General features: G+C 38.1%; 1 protein-coding gene across 4 annotated transcripts in view; it reads right to left on the bottom strand.

The window, feature by feature from the left end:
• LRBA (LPS responsive beige-like anchor protein) overlaps positions 1 to 24,096 on the bottom strand; it is a 725,574-nt gene that overhangs the window by 632,294 nt on the left and 69,184 nt on the right. For all 4 annotated transcript variants that reach the window (XM_079919265.1, XM_079919266.1, XM_079919268.1 and 1 more), the window contains 3 exons: positions 16,308 to 16,539; positions 15,989 to 16,089; positions 3,336 to 3,431 (listed from right to left, as the gene is read on the bottom strand). In XM_079919265.1, the coding sequence (XP_079775391.1) occupies positions 3,336 to 3,431; positions 15,989 to 16,089; positions 16,308 to 16,539 (429 nt within the window). The remainder of the gene's footprint in view (positions 1 to 3,335; positions 3,432 to 15,988; positions 16,090 to 16,307; positions 16,540 to 24,096) is intronic.

Raw genomic sequence — 24,096 nt, 5'->3', positions numbered from 1 at the left:
TAAAGCTGTTAAAAAAAGATCATACTACAAAGTTTTTGTTTTCTTGTTATTTATAATTTACAATAATTACTGTTACTTATAATTAACAATTTCTTGTTATTATAATTTACGTAGGCATTTCTGTCGACATCATACATACACATATATTCTTTTATATGTATAAGATATTCCAAAAAACATGAAAAAATCATAGAGCCAAATTTATGTAATAACACAATTGATACTTCAAGAGGCTGATTTAAACTGAATGTTGGGGACTTCCCTGGTGGCGCAGTGGTTAAGACTGCAAGCTCCCAATGTAGGGGGCGTGGTTCAATCCCTGGCCAGAGATTAGATCCCACATGCATGACGCAACTAAGAGTTTGCATGCCACAACTAAGGAACCAGCAAGCCGCAACTAAAGAGCCCACAAACCGCAACTAAGGAGGCTGACTGCCACAACTAAGGATCCCACATGCCGCAACTAAGAAGCCCACCTGCCACAACTATGAGTCAGCGCAATCAAATAAACAAATAAAAAAAAATAAAGTAAAATAAAATGAATGTTGCAATAAGAAAAAAATTAAAAAGTACATATTCACTGCATACATATGCTCTCTCTCACTGAAACATGAGAGTAGAGGATATGAAAGCTTTCTAAAACTAATTTACCCATAAATACTTTAAGTTCCCTTTAAAAGCTATGTTTAAGGGAAAAAATGAGTCACTAAATATATTTAAAACACCTTTTCTCTGAAAGTTCCAAAAGCTGTGTAGTTGAACTGCCCCACTTTCAAGATACATATAAGTAAATAGAATGGACACATTACTATCTCAAAGAATTATAAATAATAAAGTTATAACATGCGTGAAAAAGAGATTAATCTCATGAGAATACTTTATTTTTTAAAGGGAACCCTCTTGCACTGTTGGTGGGAATGTAAATGGATACAGCCACTATGGAGAACAGTATGGAGGTTCCTTAAAAAACTAAAAATAGAATTACCATAAGACTCAGCAATCCCACTACTGGGCATATACCCTGAGAAAACCATATTTAAAAAAGAGACATGTCCCACAATGTTCACTGCAGCACTATTTACAATAGTCAGGACATGGAAGCAACCTAAGTGTCCATCGACAGAGGAATGGATAAAGCAGATGTGGCACATACATACAGTGGAATATTACTCAGCCATAAAAAGAAACAAGATTGAGTTATTTGTAATGAGGTAAATGGACCTAGAGTCTGTCATACAGAGTGAAGTAAGTCAGAAAAAGAAAAACAAATACCGTATGCTAACACATATATATGGAATCTAAAAAAAACAAAAAACTGGTTCTGAAGAACCTAGGGGCAGGACAGAAATAAAGACGCAGACGTAGAGAATGGACTTGAGGACACAGGGAGGGGGAAGGGTAAACTGGGACGAAGTGAGAGACTAGCACTGACATATATACACTACCAAATGTAAAATAGATAGCTAGTGGGAAGCAGCCGCATAGCACAGGGAGATCAGCTCAGTACGTTGTGACCACCTAGATGGGTGGGATAGGGAGGGTGGGAGGGAGGCATAAGAGGGAGGGGATATGGGGGTATATGTATACATACAGCTGATTCACTTTGTTATACAGCAGAAACTAACACAACATTGTAAAGCAATTACACTCCAATAAAGATGTTTTTAAAAAACTATATATTTAAATATATATATTTAAAGGGTGGATCTGGATATGTTTTTCTCTTATTTATTTATTTATTTATTTATGGCTGCACTTGGTCCTCGTTGCTGCGCACAGGCTTTCTCTAGTTACAGCGGACTACTCTTCGTTGTGGTGCACGGGCTTCTTATCGCAGTGTCTTCTCTTGTTGCAGAGTACAGGCTACAGGTGTGTGGGTTTGGTGGTTGTGGCACATGGGCTCAGTAGCTGTGGCTTGCAGGCTCTAGAGCGCAGGCTCAGTAGTTGTGGCGCACGGGCTTAGCTGCTCTGCAGCATGTGGGATCTTCCCACACCAGGGCTCGAACCTGTGTCACCTGGTAGGCAGATTCTTAACCACTGCGCCACCAGGGAAGTCCCAAGAATACTTTTTTATGTTGGAGACAAACGATAAGCTCAATGCCAACAGAGTACAATTATTCTAGGAAGCTTCAAATCTAAAATGGTTATTAAGGAAAAATTATAAAGAAAAAAATAATACGAGCAATAAAACCTTCCAAAGAAAACTGTGTATTTTGTGTGAAGCATTCAAATATCACAAATATCTTTTCAAAACACTCTCTTCTTTCTGCAGGTATTGCCTGGCTACATAGGGGCCACAAGCAAGTAGGATATTATGAGAACAAAAGTAAAAAATGAATAAAAGGTAACCTCAGAAGAAGAATAGGCTGAAATATCTTCAAAAAATGGATGCTTGTAACAGGCACACCAATGTCATAATGAAGTAAAAAAGCTTCCATAAATAATACATATACATTATATAATGTAATCCTATAATATTTTGAAACATTACAGATATTACTGCCATACATAACTGTCTTATTTATAAACTGATTAACAGATTACAAGAATGCTGAGATTGATATTATATGGAAACACACAGGTTAGAAAAACTTGCCTAGAAAGTTTCCAAGAGTAACTCTCAGGTGCAAAAGAAACAGGAATCAGGAAATGTAAGGCTAAAGAAAGATCTTCAGAAAGATAAAACTGAAAGTGTTACACATAAATTTCTTTTTTTTTTAACATCTTTATTGGAGTATAATTGCTTTACAATGGTGTGTTAGTTTCTGCTTTATAACAAAGTGAATCAGCTATACGCATACATATATCTCCATAGCTCCTCCCTCTTGCATCTCCCTCCCACCCTCCCTATCCCACCCCTCTAGGTGGTCACAAAGCACGGAGCTGATCTCCCTGTGCTATGTGGCTGCTTCCCACTAGGTATCTATTTTACGTTTGGTAGTGTATATATGTCCATGCCACTCTCTCACTTCGTTCGTCCCAACTTACCCTTCCCCCTCCCCGTGTCCTCAAGTCCATAAATTTCTGTTTGAGAATGCAAAGATAAAATTCATAAGACAAAATGGTTTATGTTAAAAAGAATTGGGTTCTTATTCCACTGAGGCCCCAAGGGGTGAGTGGACAGCTTTCTTAACTTCTTAGAGTCTCTATTTCTTCACCTCTAAAACAGTCAGGAAAAAGTAACATGCACAATTGCTGTAAAGATTAAGTTAGGCTGTGCAAGGAAGTTTCTCCCTAACACAGAACCTGTCAGGAGTGTTTACAGGGCCATACTTTCAGGAAGCAAAAGAAAGAAAAAAGAACTTCAAGTGATTTCCTTGTTAAGATTTACTTACTGCAGCACTCTTTCCTGGAAAGTTGAAAAAGGCATCCGGACCATACTTCTGTGGTATGTGCTTTAACACAGACAGCAACTTTCCAGCATGTGGAGGCTATGAAAATAATCAACAATTCATTAACCACATTATTCACCATAAAACAAAAATACCTACTTTTAGTACAGACATACTTTAATATATCCCCTAATAACTAAATAATTCTGTAAGCTAAAAAGCATATAAAATAACCTCCTTAAAAGAAGGTTATTTTCAACTACCTTAAAGAAATGAACAATGCACTCTATGCCATTTTTTTTATGAGGCGTTGGATAAATATGAGCCAACAGCATTTGACACATAACTCTTCACACTACAGCAAAAACGACCTTTTAAAATTACAAACTACATCAACCCACCACCCATCCCTTTTTAAAGCACTTTTTAATTTCACCAGAAAATAATGCTTACCAAGTCCCACTGTTAAAGGCACTTTAAAAACAATAAAATATTTTAGCCTCATAACCACACTAGGGGTTATTTTCACTCCATTTTGCAAAGGAGGAATCTGAGTCAGAGGAACATGTCCAAGGTCATACAGGTAGTAAGTGACAAGGATAGGATAAGAATTCAGTCTGACTCCAGAGTCCATGCTTTTCATTACTACACTTTCACTGTTACATTATTCTATCTCTCCTATAGCTTCCCACTGTCTTTAAAATAAAGACCAAAATCCCTAACATGGCCCACAAGATAGTTTACATACCTCCTTAACCTCTTTTGCCTCTCTCTGCACTCTATCCACAATGCCTTCTCTGTCTTCTTCCCATAATAGGGCCTGAGCACAAGCTATTCCTTCTGCTTAAAATGTTCTCACTAGGCCTATTCCCCCCTCCCCAGCCTCCTCCACCTTAACTAAATAAATCTTACCCATCCATTGAAGTTCATCTTAATGATCACTTCTCAGGGCAGTCTTCCCTGACCTCTGAGAATGGATCAAATCTCCCTATCACATTTCATTCTACAAAATATCTCTACTATACAGCATGTATAAAAGTTGTAACATTACAATTATTCGATTAATGCCTCTTTGACCCACAAGTCTCCTCTAATACATTAAACAACCAAGAGCTAAAACGAAAAGGCACGTTTACATTTAGGAAAAGCAAAGGACAATCAGATATACCTTATCATTTCAATCAGTTTAGAAAGTGTAGTACATTCCTCTTAAAAGTTAAAAGTTCAAAACAGTGTCAAACTACAAGTGAAATCATTGGCTTGCCTTCATCTTATCTGGTAGCTGCTCTAAATTATCATTAATAACTATCTAAAAGAGTTTGGCAACCTTTTACCTAAATGTTAAGTGGAAAGCTTCATTCGTAAGTGATCAAGAAACTTTCAATTAACCACACTGTTCAATTATAAAAGTGTAATAACAAGTTATTACAATCACAATGATTTTTTAAAATAAATTCTAAAATGAAATCATCAAAAATAATATGCAGTCAAAAATAAAAATATAACTTTGTAGCATTTCTAGAGAAATCAATCCTCAAAATTTCCTTTTCTATAAACCAATCAAAAAGCATACATTAAGACAAGCACTTAATCCACAGATACTGCTAGGGGGCTGTATACTAAGAAAGCCTTTCAGAAAATAATTCAAGAGTCTTTAAAAATGTTCACCCATTGATATACTATTTCCACATATAAAAATATGTGCTAAAGTAATAATCAAAAAAGCAGACACAGATTTAGATACAGGGATTTTTCACTGCACTGATATGATAGCAAAAGCTACATAAGCTCTGAGCAAGGCCCTGCTCTTGTTTTATTAATAGTTCATTATTTTTTTCCCTCCCATAAGCAGCTACATTAACATGCTTAATCTTTTTATATGTGTTCCTTTAAAAATGTGTTTTTGTGTGCCTATACTTAAAATTTAAATGATGTTGGGTTAGATATATCATTCTATTTCTTACTTTCTTCCTGCTTTTTGGTATCTATTCTTATTACTCTGTTCATTAATTCTAACTGCTATATAATAATCTATTCTATGCATCCAATAGATTTTACCTATCTATTCTCCTAAAGATAAACACATGTTGACAATTCACTGCCATCAAAACTAATGCTTCAGGGCTTCCCTGGTGGCGCAGTGGTTGAGAGTCTGCCTGCCAATGCAGGGGACGCAGGTTCGAGCCCCGGTCCGGGAAGATCCCACATGCCGCAGAGCTGCTGGGCCCGTGAGCCATGGCCGCTGAGCCTGCGCGTCTAGAGCCTGTGCTCCGCGACGGGAGAGGTCACAACAGTGAGAGGCCCAAGTACCGCAAAAAAAAAAAAAAAAAAACAAAAAAAACTAATGCTTCAGTGAACATCCTCATACATATTTCCTTACAGAACTATGTGAGAATTTCTTGGAACACGCACTCAGGAGCAAACTACTAATTCACTGGATATGGGTATAATTTAAGTGACTAACTAGTACTAGATTACTCTTGAGGTTGGCTCCATTGGTGTTCATTCCAACCAGTAGCACACAGCTTTAAAATAACTCTATCTCTCCAATTATACTTGCTATTATCCAACTCTATAATTCTTAATACAAATGATGTAAGGTGACATATCAATACTGCTTTCATTTGAACATCTCTAATTATTAGTGATTTAGTGTTTATTTGATTATGGGATTTCTCTCTCTGTAAATAGATATCTGTTCATAACCTTTCCTATTTTCTTATAGTTTTCTATATTCACCAATATAACAAAAAATGTTTTAATTACATATTCAGAATACACAAATTATTTGAATATAAATCAAAACCAAAATCAAACCAGTATACTTCTTCTTCTGGACATGACACAGTAACAGGACCTATACTTTCCAACTCACCATAATCAACTTGAAAACTGGACAAAATGTATGAAACTAAAACTGTTTTCACACTAGCTCAAGACTGTGATCCTTGAGAAAGGGAAACAAAATGAGGCATGAGATTACCCACACTTTCTACCTGCAGTCAATTTCCTTATCACATATCATTGCACAGGGAGAAGAAGACCAAACAGAACTTGAAATTCTCATTGAGCTGATGAGGCAGAAATTAGAGGATGGGTAGTCTGAGGTGGACAGAAACTTCAGGGCAGAGTACTACAGAGGAAGGACCTATGCAGAGAAGAAACTCCAGAAATCTGCACTGACCCTTTGGCATAATACCAAACTGTTCATTTCTACCTTAAAACTCAACAAGGTGGGGTAGCCAAGATTTTGACAGCCATCAGTCAAAGAATTCCCAGAGCAAATATAGAGCCAGGAATTGCTGAGACCCTACTAGGCACTATGGAGAGATCACAGTCTTGCTTGCCTCATGTCTGAGACTTAGGGTCATTCACAAAGACCCTAGAAAAGTCAGGCCAGAATAAGGCTGCCCTAATACTAAGCCCTGGAGTAACAGCCTAGATTGGCTGACCAAAAAAACTTTTAAACTAGCCTGAAAGAATAAAGTTAATCCACAAGCAACTTACCTGCCTGCAAAAACAGTCTAACAATCTTAAAAGAACTATGACAGAATCCAGCACTCAACAGGGAATAACTCACTATGACTAACATCACTATGTCTAAAATCACTAGTATAAAACAGGAAAATAGGGCTTCCCTAGTGGTGCAGTGGTTGAGAGTCCGCATGCTGATGCAGGGGATGCGAGTTCGTGCCCCGCTCTGGGAAGATCCCACACGCCGCGGAGCGGCTGGGCCCGTGAGCCATGGCCTCTGAGACTGCGCGTCGTCTGGAGCCTGTGCTCCGCAACGGGAGAGGCCACGACAGTGATAGGACCGCGTACCACAAAAAAAACCCAAATACACACAAAAAAACAGGAAAATATGACCTACAAGTAAAAGCAGAATGAGTGAGCAAAAAACTGACCTAGAAAATGACAGAGATGACAGAATTAGTGGATGAGAACATTAAAGCAACTATTAATATGCTGCCATCTCTCAATGATTTAAATTATTATTATTAATATGCTGCCATCTCTCAATGATTTAAAGGAAAACAAGAATGAGGGAACAAATGAAAGATATTAAAAAGAACCAAATAGAATTGACAGAGATTAAAAGTATCTGAAATCTGAAAATTTTAATGGCTGTTAACACATTACAGAAGAAAAGATCAACTGCCTTAAAAATATAGCAATAAAAGCAATCTAAAATGAAGCACAGGGACTTCCCTGGTGGCACAGTGGTTAAGAATCTGCCTGCCAATGCAGGGGACATGGGTTCGAACCCTTGTCCAGGAAGATCCCACATGCTATGGAGCAACTAAGCCCATGAGCCACAACTACTGAAACCCAACGTGCCTAAAGCCTGTGCTCCACAACAAGAGAAGCCACTGCAATGAGAAGCCTGTGCACCGCAACAAAGAGTAGCTCCCACTCACCGCCAACTAGAGAAAGCCCGGGCGCAGCAACCAAGACCCAATGCAGCCAATAAATAAATAAATAAATTTATTTATTTAAAATCAATAAAATAAAATGAAGCACAAAGAGAAAACACTAAAAGAAATGTGAACAGATCTCAGTGACCCAAGGGGCACTACCAAGAAGATTAAAAAACATGTAACTGGAGTCCCAGAAGGAGGGGGAGAGGGACAAAAAAATGATATTTGAAGAAATAATTATCAAAATGTTCCCAAATTTGATGAAAATTATAAGCCCACAGATGCAAGAACCCCTAATAAGGATAAATACAAGGCAAACCACACCAAGAAACATAATAAAATCACTGCAAACCTTAAAAGCAGGCAGAGAACTAGAGTTCAATACAAAGAAGCTAAAGAGTACAATCATTTTAATACAATAAATTAGAGTGTACAATTGCAGAGCACAAATTTAGATACACTTAAACAGAGGCAGATTAAGGATCAGCTGGCTGAGTAGTTGCTGCAGGCAATGATTTCTAAAGAGCTCTAAAATAAGCCTAGAAATGCAACAAAAACGGAGAAAATATTTACTAGTATTCCTCTAAGGCATAAGTAACTAAACAGTAGGAAGAAACAGTTTGATAAGGCACCTGGAGTTCAAAATCAGTTGACCACTACCACCCATTGCAAAGGACCAGGAAATTGCATCTAAAGAGGGCGGAGCCAATTAGCACAGTGCTTTTGTTCAGTGAGTGGGTTATTCAAGTTTAAACTACTCAGACTGATACAAAGAGAAGCTAGATGCTGCTACTCAACATTTTTATTTCTCTGTCCTTACCCTTTTCCTCTAATTTAATGTTGAATTTTTATGTTGAATTTTAAAATATTGAAATTTTAAAAAAATAAAAATTATTTAAAACATTTGAGGAAGGACCAAATTACCAACCTGCCTGGAACACCCAGTTCTCTTCGTCCACACCTGTGTCAGGTGATGGCAAAAGTAGCTGTGGGGGGGGGGGAAGAGGGAAGATGGCGGAAGAGTAAGACGCGGAGATCACCTTCCTCCCCACAAATACACCAGAAATACATCTACACGTGGAACAACTCCTAAAGAACACCTACTGAACACTGGCAGAAGTCCTCAGACCTCCCAAAAGGCAAGAAACTCCCCCACGTACCTGGGTAGGGCAAAAGAAAAAAGAATAAACAGAGAAAACAGAACAGGGACGGGACCTGCACCAGTGGGAGGGAGATGTGAAAGAGGAAAGGTTTCCACACACTAGGAAGCCCCTTCGCGGGTGGAGACTGCGGGTGGCGGAGGGGGGGAAGTTTCGGAGCCGCGTAGGAGAGCGCAGCAACAGGGGTGCGGAGGGCAGAGCGGAGAGATTCCCGCACAAAGGATCGGTGCCGACCACCACTCACCAGCCCAAGAGACTTGTCTGCTCACCCGCCGGGGCGGGTGGGGCTGGGAGCTGAGGCTCGGGCTTCGTCGGAGCGCCGGGAGAGGACTGGGGCTGGTGGCGGAAACACAGCCTTCAGGGGGTTAGTGCACCACGCCTAACCGGGAGGGAGTCCGGGGAAAAGTCTGGACCTGCCGAAGAGGCAAGAGACGTTTTCTTCTCTCTTTGTTTCCTGGTGCATGAGGAGAGGGGATTAAGAGCGCTGCTTAAAGGACCTCCAGAGACGGACATGAGCCGCGGCTAAAAGCACGGACCCCAGAGACGGGCATGAGACGCTAAGGCTGCTGCTGCCGCCACCAAGAAGCCTGTGTGCGAGCACAGGTCACTATCCACACCCCCCTTCCGGGAAGCCTGTGCAGCCCACCACTGCCAGGGTCCCGGGATCCAGGGAGAACTTCCCCAGGAGAACGCACGGCGCACCTCAGGCTGGTGAAACGTCCCGCTGGCCTCTGCCGCCGCAGGCCCGCCCCGCATCTGCACCCCTCCCTCTCCCCGGCCTGAGTGAGCCAGAGCCCCCGAAGCAGCTGCTCCTTTAACCCCGTGCTGTCTGCGCGAAGAAAAGATGCCCTCCGGCAACCTACACGCAGAGGCAGGGGCAAATCCAAAACTGAGCCCCGGGAGCTGTGCGAACAAAGAAGAGAAAGGGAAATCTCTCCCAGCAGCCTCAGAAGCAGCGGATTAAAGCTCCACAACCAACTTGATGTACCCTGCATCTGTGGAATACCTGAATAGACAATGAATCATCCCAAATTGAGGAGGTGGACTTTGAGAGAAAGATTTATTATTTTTTTCCCCTTTTCCTCTTTCTGTGAGTGTGTATGTGTATGCTTCTGTGTGAGATTTTGTCTCTATACCTTTGCTTTCACCATTTCTCCTAGGGTTCTTTGCGTCCTTTTTTTTTTTCTTGTAAAAAAATTTTTTTTCTTAATAATTACTTTTTATTTTAATAACTTTATTTTATTTTATCCTCTTTCTTTCTTTCTTTTTCTTTCCTTCTACCTTTTCTCCCTTTTATTCTGAGCTGTGTGGATGAAAGGCTCTTGGTGCTGCAGCAAGGAGTCAGTGCTGTGCCCCTGAGGTGTTAGAACCAACTTCAGGACACAGGTCCACAAGAGACCTCCCAGCTCCACATAATATCAAACGGTGAAAATCTTCCAGAGATCTCCATCTCAACGCTAAGATCCAGTTCCACTCAATGACCAGCAAGCTACAGTGCTGGACACCCTATGCCAAACAACTAGCAAGACAGGAACACAACCCCACCCATTAGCAGAGAGGCTGCCTAAAATCATAATAAGTCCACAGACACCCAAAACACACCACCAGACGTGGACCTGCCCACCAGAAAGATAAGATCCAGCCTCATCCACCAGAACACAGGCACTAGTCCCCTCCACCAGGAAACCTACACAACCCACTGAACCAACTTTAGCCACTGGGGACAGACACCAAAAACAATGGGAACTATAAAGCTGCACCCTGCAAAAAGGAGACCCCAAACACAGTAAGATAAGAAAAATGAGAAGAGAGAAAAACAAACAGCAGATAAAGAAGCAAAACAAAACCCCACCAGATCTAACAAATAAAGAGGAAACAGGCAGTCTACCTGAAAAAGAATTCAGAATAATGGAAGTAAAGATGATCCAAAATCTTGAAAATAGAATAGAGAAAATGCAAGAAACATTTAACAAGGACCTACAAGAACTAAAGATGAAACAAGCAACGATGAACAACACAATAATTGAAATTAAAAATACTCTAGATGGGATCAATAGCAGAATAACTGAGGCAGAAGAACGGATAAGTGACCTGGAAGATAAAATAGTGGAAATAACTACTGCAGAGCAGAATAAAGAAAAAAGAATGTAAAGAACTGAGGACAGTCTCACAGACCTCTGGGACAACATTAAACAAACCAACATTTGAATTATAGGGGTTCCAGAAGAAGATGAGAAAAAGAAGGGGACTGAGAAAATATTTGAAGAGATTATAGTTGAAAACTTCCCTAATATGGAAAAGGAAATAGTTAATCAAGTCCAGGAAGCACAGAGAGTCCCATACAGGATAAATCCAAGGAGAAACATGCCAAGACACATATTAATCAAACTGTCAAAAGTTAAATACAAAGAAAACATATTAAAAGCAGCAAGGGAAAAACAACAACACAAAAGGGAATCCCCATAAGGTTAACAGTTGATCTTTCAGCAGAAACTCTGCAAGCCAGAAGGGACTGGCAGGACATATTTAAAGTGATGAAGGAGAAAAACCTACAGCCAATATTGCTCTACCCAGCAAGGATCTCATTCATATTTGATGGCGAAATTAAAACCTTTACAGACAAGCAAGAGCTAACACAGTTCAGCACCACAAAACCAGCTTTACAACACATGCTAAAGGAACTTCTCTAGGCAAGAAACACAAGAGAAGGAAAAGACCTACAATAACAAACCCAAAACAATTAAGAATATGGGACTAGGACCATACATATCGATAATTACCTTAAATGTAAATGGATTAAATGCTCCCACCAAAAGACACAGACTGGCTGAATGTATACAAAACAAGACCCATATAAATGCTGTCTACAACAGGCCCACTTCAGACCTAGAGACACATACAGACTGAAAGTAAGGGGATGGAAAAAGATATTCCATGCAAGTGGAAACCAAAAGAAAGCTGGAGTAGAAATTCTCATATCAGACAAAATAGACTTTAAAAGAAAGACTATTAGAAGAGACAAAGGACACTACATAATGATCAAGGGATCAATCCAAGAAGATATAACAACTGTAAATATTTATGCACCCAACATAGGAGCACCTCAATACATAAGGCAAATGCTAAAAGCCAGAAAAGCGGAAATCGACAGTAACACATTCAAAGTAGGGGCCTTTGCCACCCCACTTTCACCAATGGACAGATCATCCAAAATGAAAATAAATAAGGAAACACAAGCTTTAAATGATACATTAAACAAGTTGGACTTAATTGATATTTATAGGACATTCCATCCAAAAACAACAGAATACACATTTTTCTCAAGTGCTCGTGGAACATTCTCCAGGATAGATCATATCTTGGGTCACAAATCAAGTCTTGGTAAATTTAAGAAAATTGAAATTGTATCAAGTATCTTTTCCGACCACAATGCTATGACACTAGATATCAATTACAGGAAAAGATCTGTAAAAACTACAAACACATGGAGGCTAAACAATACACTACTTAATAACGAAGTGATCACTGAAGAAATCAAAAGGAAATCAAAAAATACCTAGAAACAAATGACAATGGAGACACGACGACCCAAAACCTATGGGATGCAGCAAAAGCAGTTCTAAGAGGGAAGTTTATAGCAATACAATCCTACCTTAAGAAAGAGGAAACATCTCGAATAAACAGCCTAACCTTAAACGTAAAGCAATTAGAGAAAGAAGCACAAAAAACATCCAAAGTTAGCAGAAGGAAAGAAATCATAAATATGAGATCAGAAATAAATGAAAAAGAAATGAAAGAAACGATAGCAAAGATCAATAAAACTCAAAGCTGCTTCTTTGAGAAGATAAACAAAATTGATAAACCATTAACCAGACTCATCAAGAAAAAAAGGGAGAAGACTCAAATCAACAGAATTAGAAATGAAAAAGAGGAAGTAACAACTGACACTGTAGAAATACAAAAGATCATGAGAGATTACTACAAGCAACTCTATGCCAATAAAAAGGACAACCTGGAATAAATGGACAAATTCTTAGAAATGCACAACATGCCAAGACTGAATCAGGAAGAAACAGAAAATATGAACAGACCAAACACAAGCACTGAAACTGAAACTGTGGTTAAAAATCTTCCAACAAACAAAAGCCCAGGACCAGATGGCTTCACAGGCGAATTCTATCAAACATTTAGAGAAGAGATAACACCTATCCTTCTCAAACTCTTCCAAAATATAGCAGAGGGAGGAACACCCCCAAACTCATTCTACGAGGCCACTATCACCCTGATACCAAAACCAAACAAAGATGTCACAAAGAAAGAAAACTACACACCAATATCACTGATGAACACAGATGCAAAAATCCTCACCAAAATACTAGCAAACAGAATCCAACAGCACATTAAAAGGATCATACACCATGATCAAGTGGGGTTTATTCCAGGAATGCAAGGATTCTGCAATATAGGCAAACCAATCAACGTGATACACCATATTAACAAACTGAAGGAGAAAAACCACATGATCATCTCAATAGATGCAGAGAAAGCTTTCGACAAAATTCAACACCCATTTATGATAAAAACCCTGCAGAAAGTAGGCATAGAGGGAACGTTCCTCAACATAATAAAGGCCATATATGACAAACCCACAGCCAACATCGTCCTCAATGGTGAAAAACTGAAAGCATTTCCACTAGGATCAGGAACAAGACAAGGTTGCCCACTCTCACCATTAGTATTCAACATAGTTTTGGAAGTTTTAGCCACAGCAATCAGAGAAGAAAAGGAAATAAAAGGAATCCAAATCGGAAAAGAAGAAGTAAAGCTGTCACTGTTTGCAGATGACATATTATACATAGAGAATCCTAAGGATGCTACCAGAAAAATACTAGAGCTAATCAGTGAATTTTTGAAAGTAGCAGGATACAAAATTAATGCACAGAAATCTCTTGCATTCCTATACACTAATGATGAAAAATCTGAAAGTGAAATCAAGAAAACACTCCCATTTACCATCACAACAAAAGGAATAAAATATCTAGGAATAAACCTACCTAAGGAGACAAAACACCTGTATGCAGAAAATTATAGGACACTGATGAAAGATATTAAAGATGATACAAATAGATGGAGAGATATACCACGTTCTTGGATTGGAAGAATCAACATTCTGAAAATGACTCTACTACCCAAAGCAATCTACAGATTCAATGCAATCCCTATCAAGCTACAACTGGCATTTTTCACAGAACTAGAACAAAAAATTTCACAATCTGTATGGAATCACAAAGACCCCGAATAGCCAAAGCAATCTTGAGGATGAAAAACGGACCTGGAGGAATCAGGCTCCCTGACTTCAGACTAAACTACAAAGCTACAGTAATCAAGACAGTATGGTACTGGCACAAAAACAGAAACATAGATCAATGGAACAGGATAGAAAGCCCAGAGATAAACGCATGCACATATGGTCACCTATCTTTGATAAAGTAGGCAGGACTGTACAGTGGAGAAAGGACAGCCTCTTCAATAAGTGGTGCTGGGAATACTGGACAGGTACATGTAAAAGTATGAGATTAGAACACTCCGTAACACCATACACAAAAATAAGCTCAAAATGGATTAAAGACCTAAAGGTAAGGCCAGAAACTATCAAACTCTTAGAGGAAAACATAGGCAGAACACTCTATGACATAAATCACAGCAAGATCCTTTTTGACCCACCTCCTAGAGATGTGGAACTAAAAACAAAAATAAACAAATGGGACCTAATGAAACTTCAAAGCTTTTGCACAGCAAAGGAAACCATAAACAAGACCGAAAGACAACCCTCAGAATGGGAGAAAATATTTGTAAATGAAGCAACTGACAAAAGATTAATCTCCAAAATTTATAAGCAGCTCATGCAGCTCAATACCAAAAAAAGAAACAACCCAATACAAAAATGGGCAGAAGACCTAAATAGACATTTCTCCACAGAAGATGTACAGATTGCCAACAAACACATGAAAGAATGCTCAACATCACTAATCATTAGAGAAATGCAAATCAAAACTACAATGAGGTATCACCTCACACCAGTCAGAACGGCCATCATCAAAAAGTCTACAAACAATAAATGCTGGAGAGGGTGTCGAGAAAAGGGAACACTCTTGCACTCCTGGTGGGAATGTGACTTGGTACAGCCGCTATGGAGAACAGTATGGAGGTTCCTTAAAAAACTACAAATAGAACTACCATATGACCCAGCAATCCCACTACTGGGCATATACCCTGGGAAACCATAATTCAAAAGAGTCATGTACCAAAATGTTCATTGCAGCTCTATTTACAATAGCCCAGAGATGGAAAAAACCTAAGTGTCCATCATCAGATGAATGGATAAAGAAGATGTGGCATATATATACAATGGAATATTACTCAGCCATAAAAAGAAACGAAATTGAGTTATTTGTAGTGAGATGGATGGACCTAGAGTCTGTCATACAGAGTAAAGTAAGTCAGAAAGAGAAAGATAAATACCGTATGCTAACACATATATATGGAATTTAAGAAAAAAAAAATGTCATGAAGAACCTAGGGGTAAGATGGGAATAAAGACACAGACCTATTAGAGAATGGACTTGAGGATATGGGGAAGGGGAAGGGGAAGCTGTGACAAAGTGAGAGAGTGGCATGGACATATATACACTACCAAACGTAAAATAGCTAGCTAGTGGGAAGCAGCCACATAGCACAGGGAGATCAGCTCGGTGCTTTGTGACCACCTGGATGGGTGGGATAGGGAGGGTGGGAGGGATGGAGACGCAAGAGAGAGGAGATATGGGAACATATGTATATGTATAAATGATTTACTTTGTTATAAAGCAGAAACTAACACACCATTGTAAAGCAATTATACTCCAATAAAGATGTAAAAAAACAAAAAAGTAGCTGTAGGGGGCTAAATGCTATTCTAACTGATCTCTCCCCCTCAATTTGACATTCACCCCCTGTGCAACAATATCAATTTCTTAAAAGCTACTAATATGTTTGGGGAGGGGAACAGTTTCAAATATCAAAGAGTATTTAAGCTTACCCATTGTCCTTTATCTCCTTGAAGTTTACTGAAGAAGAGCTTTAGTTCTCGAACTGTCAAATTGTAGCTAGCCAGCACTCCCAACATGTCAACTAAAAGATCTGGAAACAAAGAAAGCAAAAAATAAAATAATAAAGCTACTTATATTTCTTGAAAGATTAAAATATATGGTGCTTACTTAACAGTTTGGACACTAAAGTTCCAGGTACATGTTAGATGCTCAATATTTATTTTAATAAATATTATTAAATAAGAAAAATAGAGTACTTAAGAATCAAACTTCATTTCTTCACAACCACTGTATTATGGAAAGTCATACCTGCTATCATACTGTCAACTTTTTCAATTTTCCCAAGCACTTTCTCAACAAGGCCTACTTCAGTGCAGATCTGAAGATTTCGTATGCTTTTCTTCAGAATGGCTGTAAACATGCTCCAGACTTCTGCTTGGCAAGTAACATCACATTTCTCTAATAGGTCCACCATACAGATGATACTCTCACCTTCTTGAATAATGAAATTCATTTCTAAATCAAATTGCCCTCCTACCAACTTCCAGGGGCAGGGGGAAGGAGGGGGAAAAAAAAAGAAAACATTAAAAGCATTAGTACTTCTTCAATATAACTAGAGTACACTCCTAAGCTTTAGATTCACGTAACTATCCATATACATTCTTCTCTTCCCTGGTAGTCTAGTGATTAGGATTCAGTGCTCCCATACGCATTCTTCTCTACCCCCTACAACAATAAAACGATCTTTAATACATACACACACACACACACACACACACACACAGCTCTAAAAAAAAATAAAGCTTCTAAAGAAATCTTCAAGTTAAGATAGCACAAAGTCAAGCGAGACTTAGAATATAAAAATGGAAGTATTTTCAACAAATGGAGGATGTTTAGGTAAATCACTACCACTGCCCTGATACTAATAAAGATCTAACTTAGCTCTATAACTGCTTCTAATTCAATGGTTCATTTATGAATTAGGTAATCTGTGAGCTACTCACAGCAACCTAAATGTCCTTTGCTACTTATACATGCATGAGCTCACAGCAAAAAGGAAAAGCTGAAAGAGGCTTAGAGTGGACACAAAACATGTAAGTTTTACTTGTCAAATTCTTGGTTTATTACACCTGTCCACTTTGATCCCCCCTGTCAATAATCAGGATAACTCAAACTTAGTCACACACTCAAAGTCAGTAATCAAGAAAATTTATTTCATTGATATTGCTATCAGAAAATCTACCCAAAGAAGGCTGTACTGACCTATTCCTATCCTGCCATCTCACCAATAGCATTCTCACAGAGGGAAAGTTTTTTAATTTTAACAAACCCCAATTGTTTAAAGGAATTAAAACACTTTTAGAATTACCTTTGCAGGCCTATCTTTTTTAACTAGATTTTTTTAAAGATCTCTGTCAGAACAGTTACATACGTGATTCACCTACACTCCTGTCCTTCTGAATACACCTTCATTTTTCATTATGCTTTCCTAAACCTAAAAGGTAGGCAAGAATTAGGAGAAAGTGAATTGTACAAAACAAAATCCAACAGCTCATAAAAGAATAGGGACTACCTTGGTGACGCACCAGTTAGAACTCCGTGCTCCCAGTGCAGGGGACCCAGGTTCGATCCCTGGTCAGGGAACTAGATCCCACATGCATGCTGCAACTAAGAGTTCACATGCCACAACTAAGGAGGCCGCCTGCCACAACTAAGGAGCCCATCTGCCACAAGTAAGGAGCCGGCAAGCCACAACTAAGGAGCCCATGAGCCGCAACTAAGGGGCCTGCCAGCCGCAACTAAAGGAGCCCATGAGCCGCAACTAAGGAGCCCATCTCCCACAACTAAGACCAGGCACAACCAAATAAATTTTTTTTAAAAAAAGAATAATAGACATGACCACGTAGAGTTTACTTCAGAAAAGCAAAGATGGTACAGAACTAGGAAATCAATTAAAACTCCTTGCAGCCAGGGACTAATATGCGTCCCAGGTTCTGTCAAAGATACACACTGGCATGAGAAAGAAAAAACGGAAAAATGAAAAACAGGAGGCAGTATCTGAATGCAGGGAGATAAGAATTCCTAGCAAGCACAGTCATAAAGGCTTTTGGGATTTCTAGGAAAGCTCTGGCAGAGATTCTAGTGTACAATTCTTTGCATAATCAGTAACATGCAGCATAAGGAGATGACAGATGGGTTTCTGCTAAAAGAGTCCCTTGGTGTGATTGGGCCAGTTCTCCTAGCTACATGGTCCTGGCTATGAAGTATACGTGCTTGGTTCCCTAAGTGCTCCCCAAAATTCTGTAAGCTACATAAGAAGTGTAATAGAGATTTTTTTTTGATTTTTTGATTATTTGTGACTATTTTTTGCTTGTTTTATCTTTAACTTTTTATTCTGAAATAATTCAGACATTCAAAAATTGCAAAATAGGACTTCCCTGGTAGCGCAGTGGTTGAGAGCCCACCTGCCGATGCAGGGGACACGGGTTCGTGCCCCTGTCCGGGAAGATCCCACATGCCGCGGAGTGGCTAGGCCCATGAGCCATGGCCACTGAGCCTGTGCGTCCGGAGCCTGTGCTCCGCAATGGGAGAGGCCACAACAGTGAGAGGCCCGCGGACCCGAAAAAAAAAAAAAATTGCAAAATATACAGTTCCTGTATACCCGTTAACCAGCTTCCCCTAATGTGAATATATTACATCATCATAATACAGTCATTAAAACCAGGTACAATACTACAGATCTTACTCAAATATTGACACTGTCACACTAATGTCCTTTTTCTGATCCAGGATCAGCATCCCCTTAGTCTTCTCCAAACCGACACAGTGGCACAGGCATTCTTTGACTTTCATGAATTTGACACTTTTTAAGTGTATTTGTCAGTTATTTTATAGACTGTCTTCCAATCTGAACATTTCTTCATGTTTAAATTCAGGCTATGCATTTTTGGTAAAAATACCCCAGAAGTGATGTGTGTCCTTCTCGGTGTATCATTTTGGATGGTACCTAAAGCCAGTATGTCTCGCTATTGGTGAAGTTAGCTTTGATCACCTGCTTAAGGAAGTGTCTGTCAAATTTTTTCCATTTTAAAGTTACTATCTTTCACTTTTAAATTATTAAGCATTCTTGTAAAGAATACTTTGAGACTATACAAATATCTTGTTTCTCATCATACTTTTTAGTGTCCATCGATGGATCTTACCTGCAACTGTAAATACTGTGGCATAGCTAAATGGTGGTTATATATTTCCATCAAACTTTCTACATTTATTAATTTTAAAAGACTTTCGTTAATAATAAAATACACCAAAAAAGCCAGCATTATGTCCACATAGGAAAATTGGAATGATTCTCATGAAAGTCAGAAATAAGACTAGGATGCACTATCATTACTATCATTTGATATTATTCTGGAGATACGGAAGTCACATTTGGTCAAAAGGCAGCAACATGTATAGATATCAGAACAGAGGATTTAAATTCCAATTATTTTCAGATATGATATATATCTGAAAATTGAAAAATTACTATAAAAGACAAAATTATTTGGTAATGAAACTACTGATTACAGTTAACAATATGAATCAAGCTCAAAAGAATTACGCTAAATAGAAGAAAGCACAAATGACGACCTTAACAACTAGAAATTTATTCCACAGATATATTTACATACAAGAACTTCATTTTAGCATTTTAATAGAAAATAGAAGAAACAATACCTCCCCAAAAAAAACACATTATAAAGTAAAGTTGTGTTTAACCATATAATGGAATATGATGCAGCCACTGAAAAATGAGGGAGCTCCATTTGACAGAAAAAGATCTCTAAAATACATTGTTTAGTTGAGAAAACTGAAGTGGCAAAAAGCATGAGAGTGGGCTACAATTTGAGTGTAAAACATATACATGCAGACATATGCCTAAGAACAATACACAAGAAACTAAATAGTGATTGCCTCTGAAGAGGTAACTGAGCATCTGGGGAACGAGGGCCAGGGGAGAGTTTGTAGTATACATACACTTTTGGACATCCTCCACACAGATCTGAATAGGTCAAAAACCTAGTTGCAGGACTTCCCTGGTGGCACAGTGGTTAAGAATCCGCCTGCCAATGCAGGGAACACGGGTTCAAGCCCTGGTCCAGGAAGATCCTACATACTGTGGAGCAACTAAGCCTGTGCACCACAACTACTGAGCCTGCGCTCTAGAGCCCGTGTGCCACAACTACTGAGCCCGTGTGCTGCAGCTACTGAAGCCCGCGCACCTAGAGCCTGTGCTCCGCAACAAGAGAAGCCACCTCATTGAGAAGCCCCCGCTCTGCAACGAAGAGTAGCCCCCGCTCACCACAACTAGAGAAAGCCAGTGCGCAGCAACGAAGACCCAATGCAGCCATAAATAAATAAATAAATAAATAAATTTATTATTTAAAACAAACCTAGTTGCAACTAACTTAAGTTACCTTACCTTCCCCTTAACATTACTTACATCAATCTTTCATTTTGATCTGTGTTTATTACCATCAGTAACCACCCTTCCAAGAAGCTGTAGAATTAATTTTTGAAAGTAATTTCCAAAAAACCTCCAAATATTTCACCAGATTTTAAATTGAGTTTATACTGTGAGAGCAGTATCCAGACAGGTGTTTCAAATATTTCTCCATTGCTTTAAATATTATAAAATATGCCTTTCAAGGAGAAAATTGAGGACAGAAATTGGTACATACAAATATGTGGCATATTTGATATACTATATATATGCATATCTATTATACCTAAAAATCATGCACAGGGTCTACAGTATGTCACATTAACCCTTTCTAATAGTTATTTGAAACTGATCAACCTTCAAAACACAAATTTGTTTCCAATGACAGGGATTATAATCCAAGTCTAGGCACTGGCTAGTTATTATGTGAGCTGTAGTAATGGCTGTGCACTACAAAATGTAATCTTCCCAAATGTCACAGTAAATTATGAATATCTGAGCAGCCTGATGCACTTTACTAGCCATGAAATGTGAAAATGTAATCTTATTACCTTTTTTATGGTTGTATTTTTTTGAATAATGTAGCCTGGAAACTGATGTATAGTCTTTTTCTGTTTAGCATGATTTGGTCTCCTTTGCTATACAGAACGTTTTTCAAAACTCTCCATTTCAACATATTTTAGTCTTGGTCTGAACCTCATAAACAATTTATATAGCCACCTTCAGGGTGGCATAACATGCTTTCTATAGGTTATAGTTTAAATGTACAAGATTATAGAAATTTTAAAGTGTATTATTCAAAGAATCTAAATAAACCTTCACAAGTTTTGTATTAGGAGTTTAATTGGGCACAAAGATTATTTTCTTCACGACGGTTACATTAATTAAAGGCTTGAAGCTGAAATTAGTCATTAAACCTAAGTCACTTGTATTTTCAAAAAACCAAGAAACAAATATAGACCAAAAATAATTATTTTCTCTTCAAAAGATTTATAAAACTGGAAAGACTATCATACATAGAAAATTCTAATACTTCAAAGTAAAGCTATGTTTTCCCTGGAAACTTGCTAAATTTTTCCTCAAAGATGTAGCAGGAGTACAGTATAGCAGAAACTGGACAGAGGACAATCGCAGCTTATGCCCCTAACTAGATATTTCCTATATTTTGTCTAAGCCATCCAATTTTTGGTACTGTGCTACAGCAGCCGTAGCAAACTGATACACCTCTGTATTCCCTAGGGTTCATTTTTGATGTTGCCTACTAAATATCCCAGTAAGGGTTCATGTAACTCTTTAAAAAGCCAGACCATGACCTAGAAACTGTGTTCAGCTTACCTCCTCCCAGCACTTTCATTTAATAGAGACAGCACTTCACTTTCCTTTCAGAAATAGTTCGGTAATTTGTTCTCAGCTTTTCAAAAATAAAAAATATATTGTTGAGGGACTTCCCTGGCAGTCCAGTGGTTAAGACTCTGCATTTCCACTGCAGGGGCACAGGTTCGATCCCTGGTTGGGCAACTGACATCCCATGTGCCACATGGTGCAGCCAAAAAAAAAAAAAAAATCTGAGAACTAAAAGAGCTAAGCAAAGTCCCAGAAGGCAAGAGAGAGAGGCAATATGAAAGAGAGGTTGAGAGACATAGAGGATAATACGAGAAGGACAAACAACTGTTTAATAGAAAGGTCCAAAAGTAAAGGAAGGAAAGATGGTATATTCATCTATAATAACTGAGCCCTTTCTAATAGTCATCAATACTGTGAGTCCTCCGAATTTGAACACAAAAAGCCCCAATTCTTACACAAGATTTAACACTACAGATACTACACTAATATAATCAGACTTATTTTGGTAATGTCAGGTCTACTTTCAGATCAGAAATTTCCTGGATAGTAATATTTTTCTCTGCTGGAATTTTAATTTATGTAAGTAAAGACAGCAAGGTGTTTCTCTCACTGCTATAGATATAAGTAGAAATAATTATGAACTAGATGCAATACATGTAAGAAAAGGCAATAAGTTCATTATGCATTACAGTAATTATGACCCTTAGTAAAATGACATATCCCATCCAAAGAATTTCACACAAATATAAGAGTCTAAAATATATCCTAATTTTTAGGTACTGGCAATCAAATCTGCTATTTTAGGATCCAATATGAATTATAAAATACTTTCAACAGTAAGGGTTGGATTAAACAAATTTTCTTTTTAGCACTTCACTCTGATTCTCCCTTGTCCCTTCTAAAACTATGATTTTTAAAAACTATATCCAAGTCCTAGGAATTACAGAATATTTAGTCTAATACAAGAAATTTCTCATTTCAGAAAATTAGGTTAAATTTGCTATTCTCTACGATTGGCTTCTCACTTTCCTGTATCGTTTGAAGAACCGTATCTTAACATTTTCTTAAGACCTATCTCTTCTGAGACCCATTCTGACCTTTCCAGCTTACAATAAACCTGGATGACCCATATTATATTACCAATATTCAAATGTTTCTGAGTATAACAAGTTCATATGATTTAACCTAATATTTCAATCGTATCATACATTATTTTTTCATATCACAAATTTTAATCACCTTTTTTAAAGATTTTTTTGATGTGGACCATTTTTAAGGTCTTTACTGAATTTGTTACAATGTTGCTTGTTTTTTATGTTTTAGTTTTTTGGCCACAAGTCATGTGGGATCTTAGCTCCCGGACCAGGGATCAAACCTGCACCCCCTGCACTGGATGAAGTCTTAACCACTGGACCACCAGGGAAGTCCCCCACTTCTTCTTCAATTATTTTCCATAAATCTTTTCCACTCAAAGGGTATAAATGATGATCCCAGAAAATAGGAACCATTTCAAAAAATACTTTTTATCCTTTTTAATCTTAGCACTATGTTTGACATGTAATGGATCCTTAGTATATATACCATTAGATTTAAATATTGTTTATTATTTTCATAATTTAAAAATTAAAGAAACAAATTTGAGTTCTTACTACATCCCAGTGCAATAAGCAAGAAACCTGAAGTCCTACTTCTAGTATCTTAATCTCTCTCCAAAAGATAAAGTAGGCACTAAAGTTTCAACAATAAAATAATGAAGTATTAAGATCCCTGAAAAAGCTCAACCCATTTCATGAAAGCATTTGTCCACATAAAGATCTGTACATGAAAGTTTACAGCAGTTTTATTCATAATCACCAAAAACTGGAAACAATTCAGATGTCCATCAACTAATAAATGGATAAACACATTGTGGTACAACCATACAACAGAATACTAATCAGCAATAATAAGGAACAAATTAGCAATACCATTAACAATATGAATCAATCTCAAAAACATAATACTAAGTCAAAGAAGTTAGACATAAAAGCTACATATTGTATGATTCCATTTATATGATGCTCTGGAAAAGAAAAAAGTATAGGGAAAGAAGTTAGATCAGTGGTTGCCAGGGGCTGAGGAAGGAGGGACAGAATTAACGACAGAAAAACATGAAGGGACTTTTCTGGGATGATAAAATTTTCAATATCTTGATTACAGTACTGGACACCCAAGCAAATCCATGTGTCAAACTTCATAAAACCGTACATCTAAAAAGAGTGAATTTTA

Source organism: Stenella coeruleoalba (genome assembly GCF_951394435.1).
Source record: "Stenella coeruleoalba genome assembly, chromosome: 4".
Classification (NCBI taxonomy): Eukaryota; Metazoa; Chordata; class Mammalia; order Artiodactyla; family Delphinidae; genus Stenella; species Stenella coeruleoalba.
This window is presented reverse-complemented; position numbering and strand designations above follow the sequence as displayed.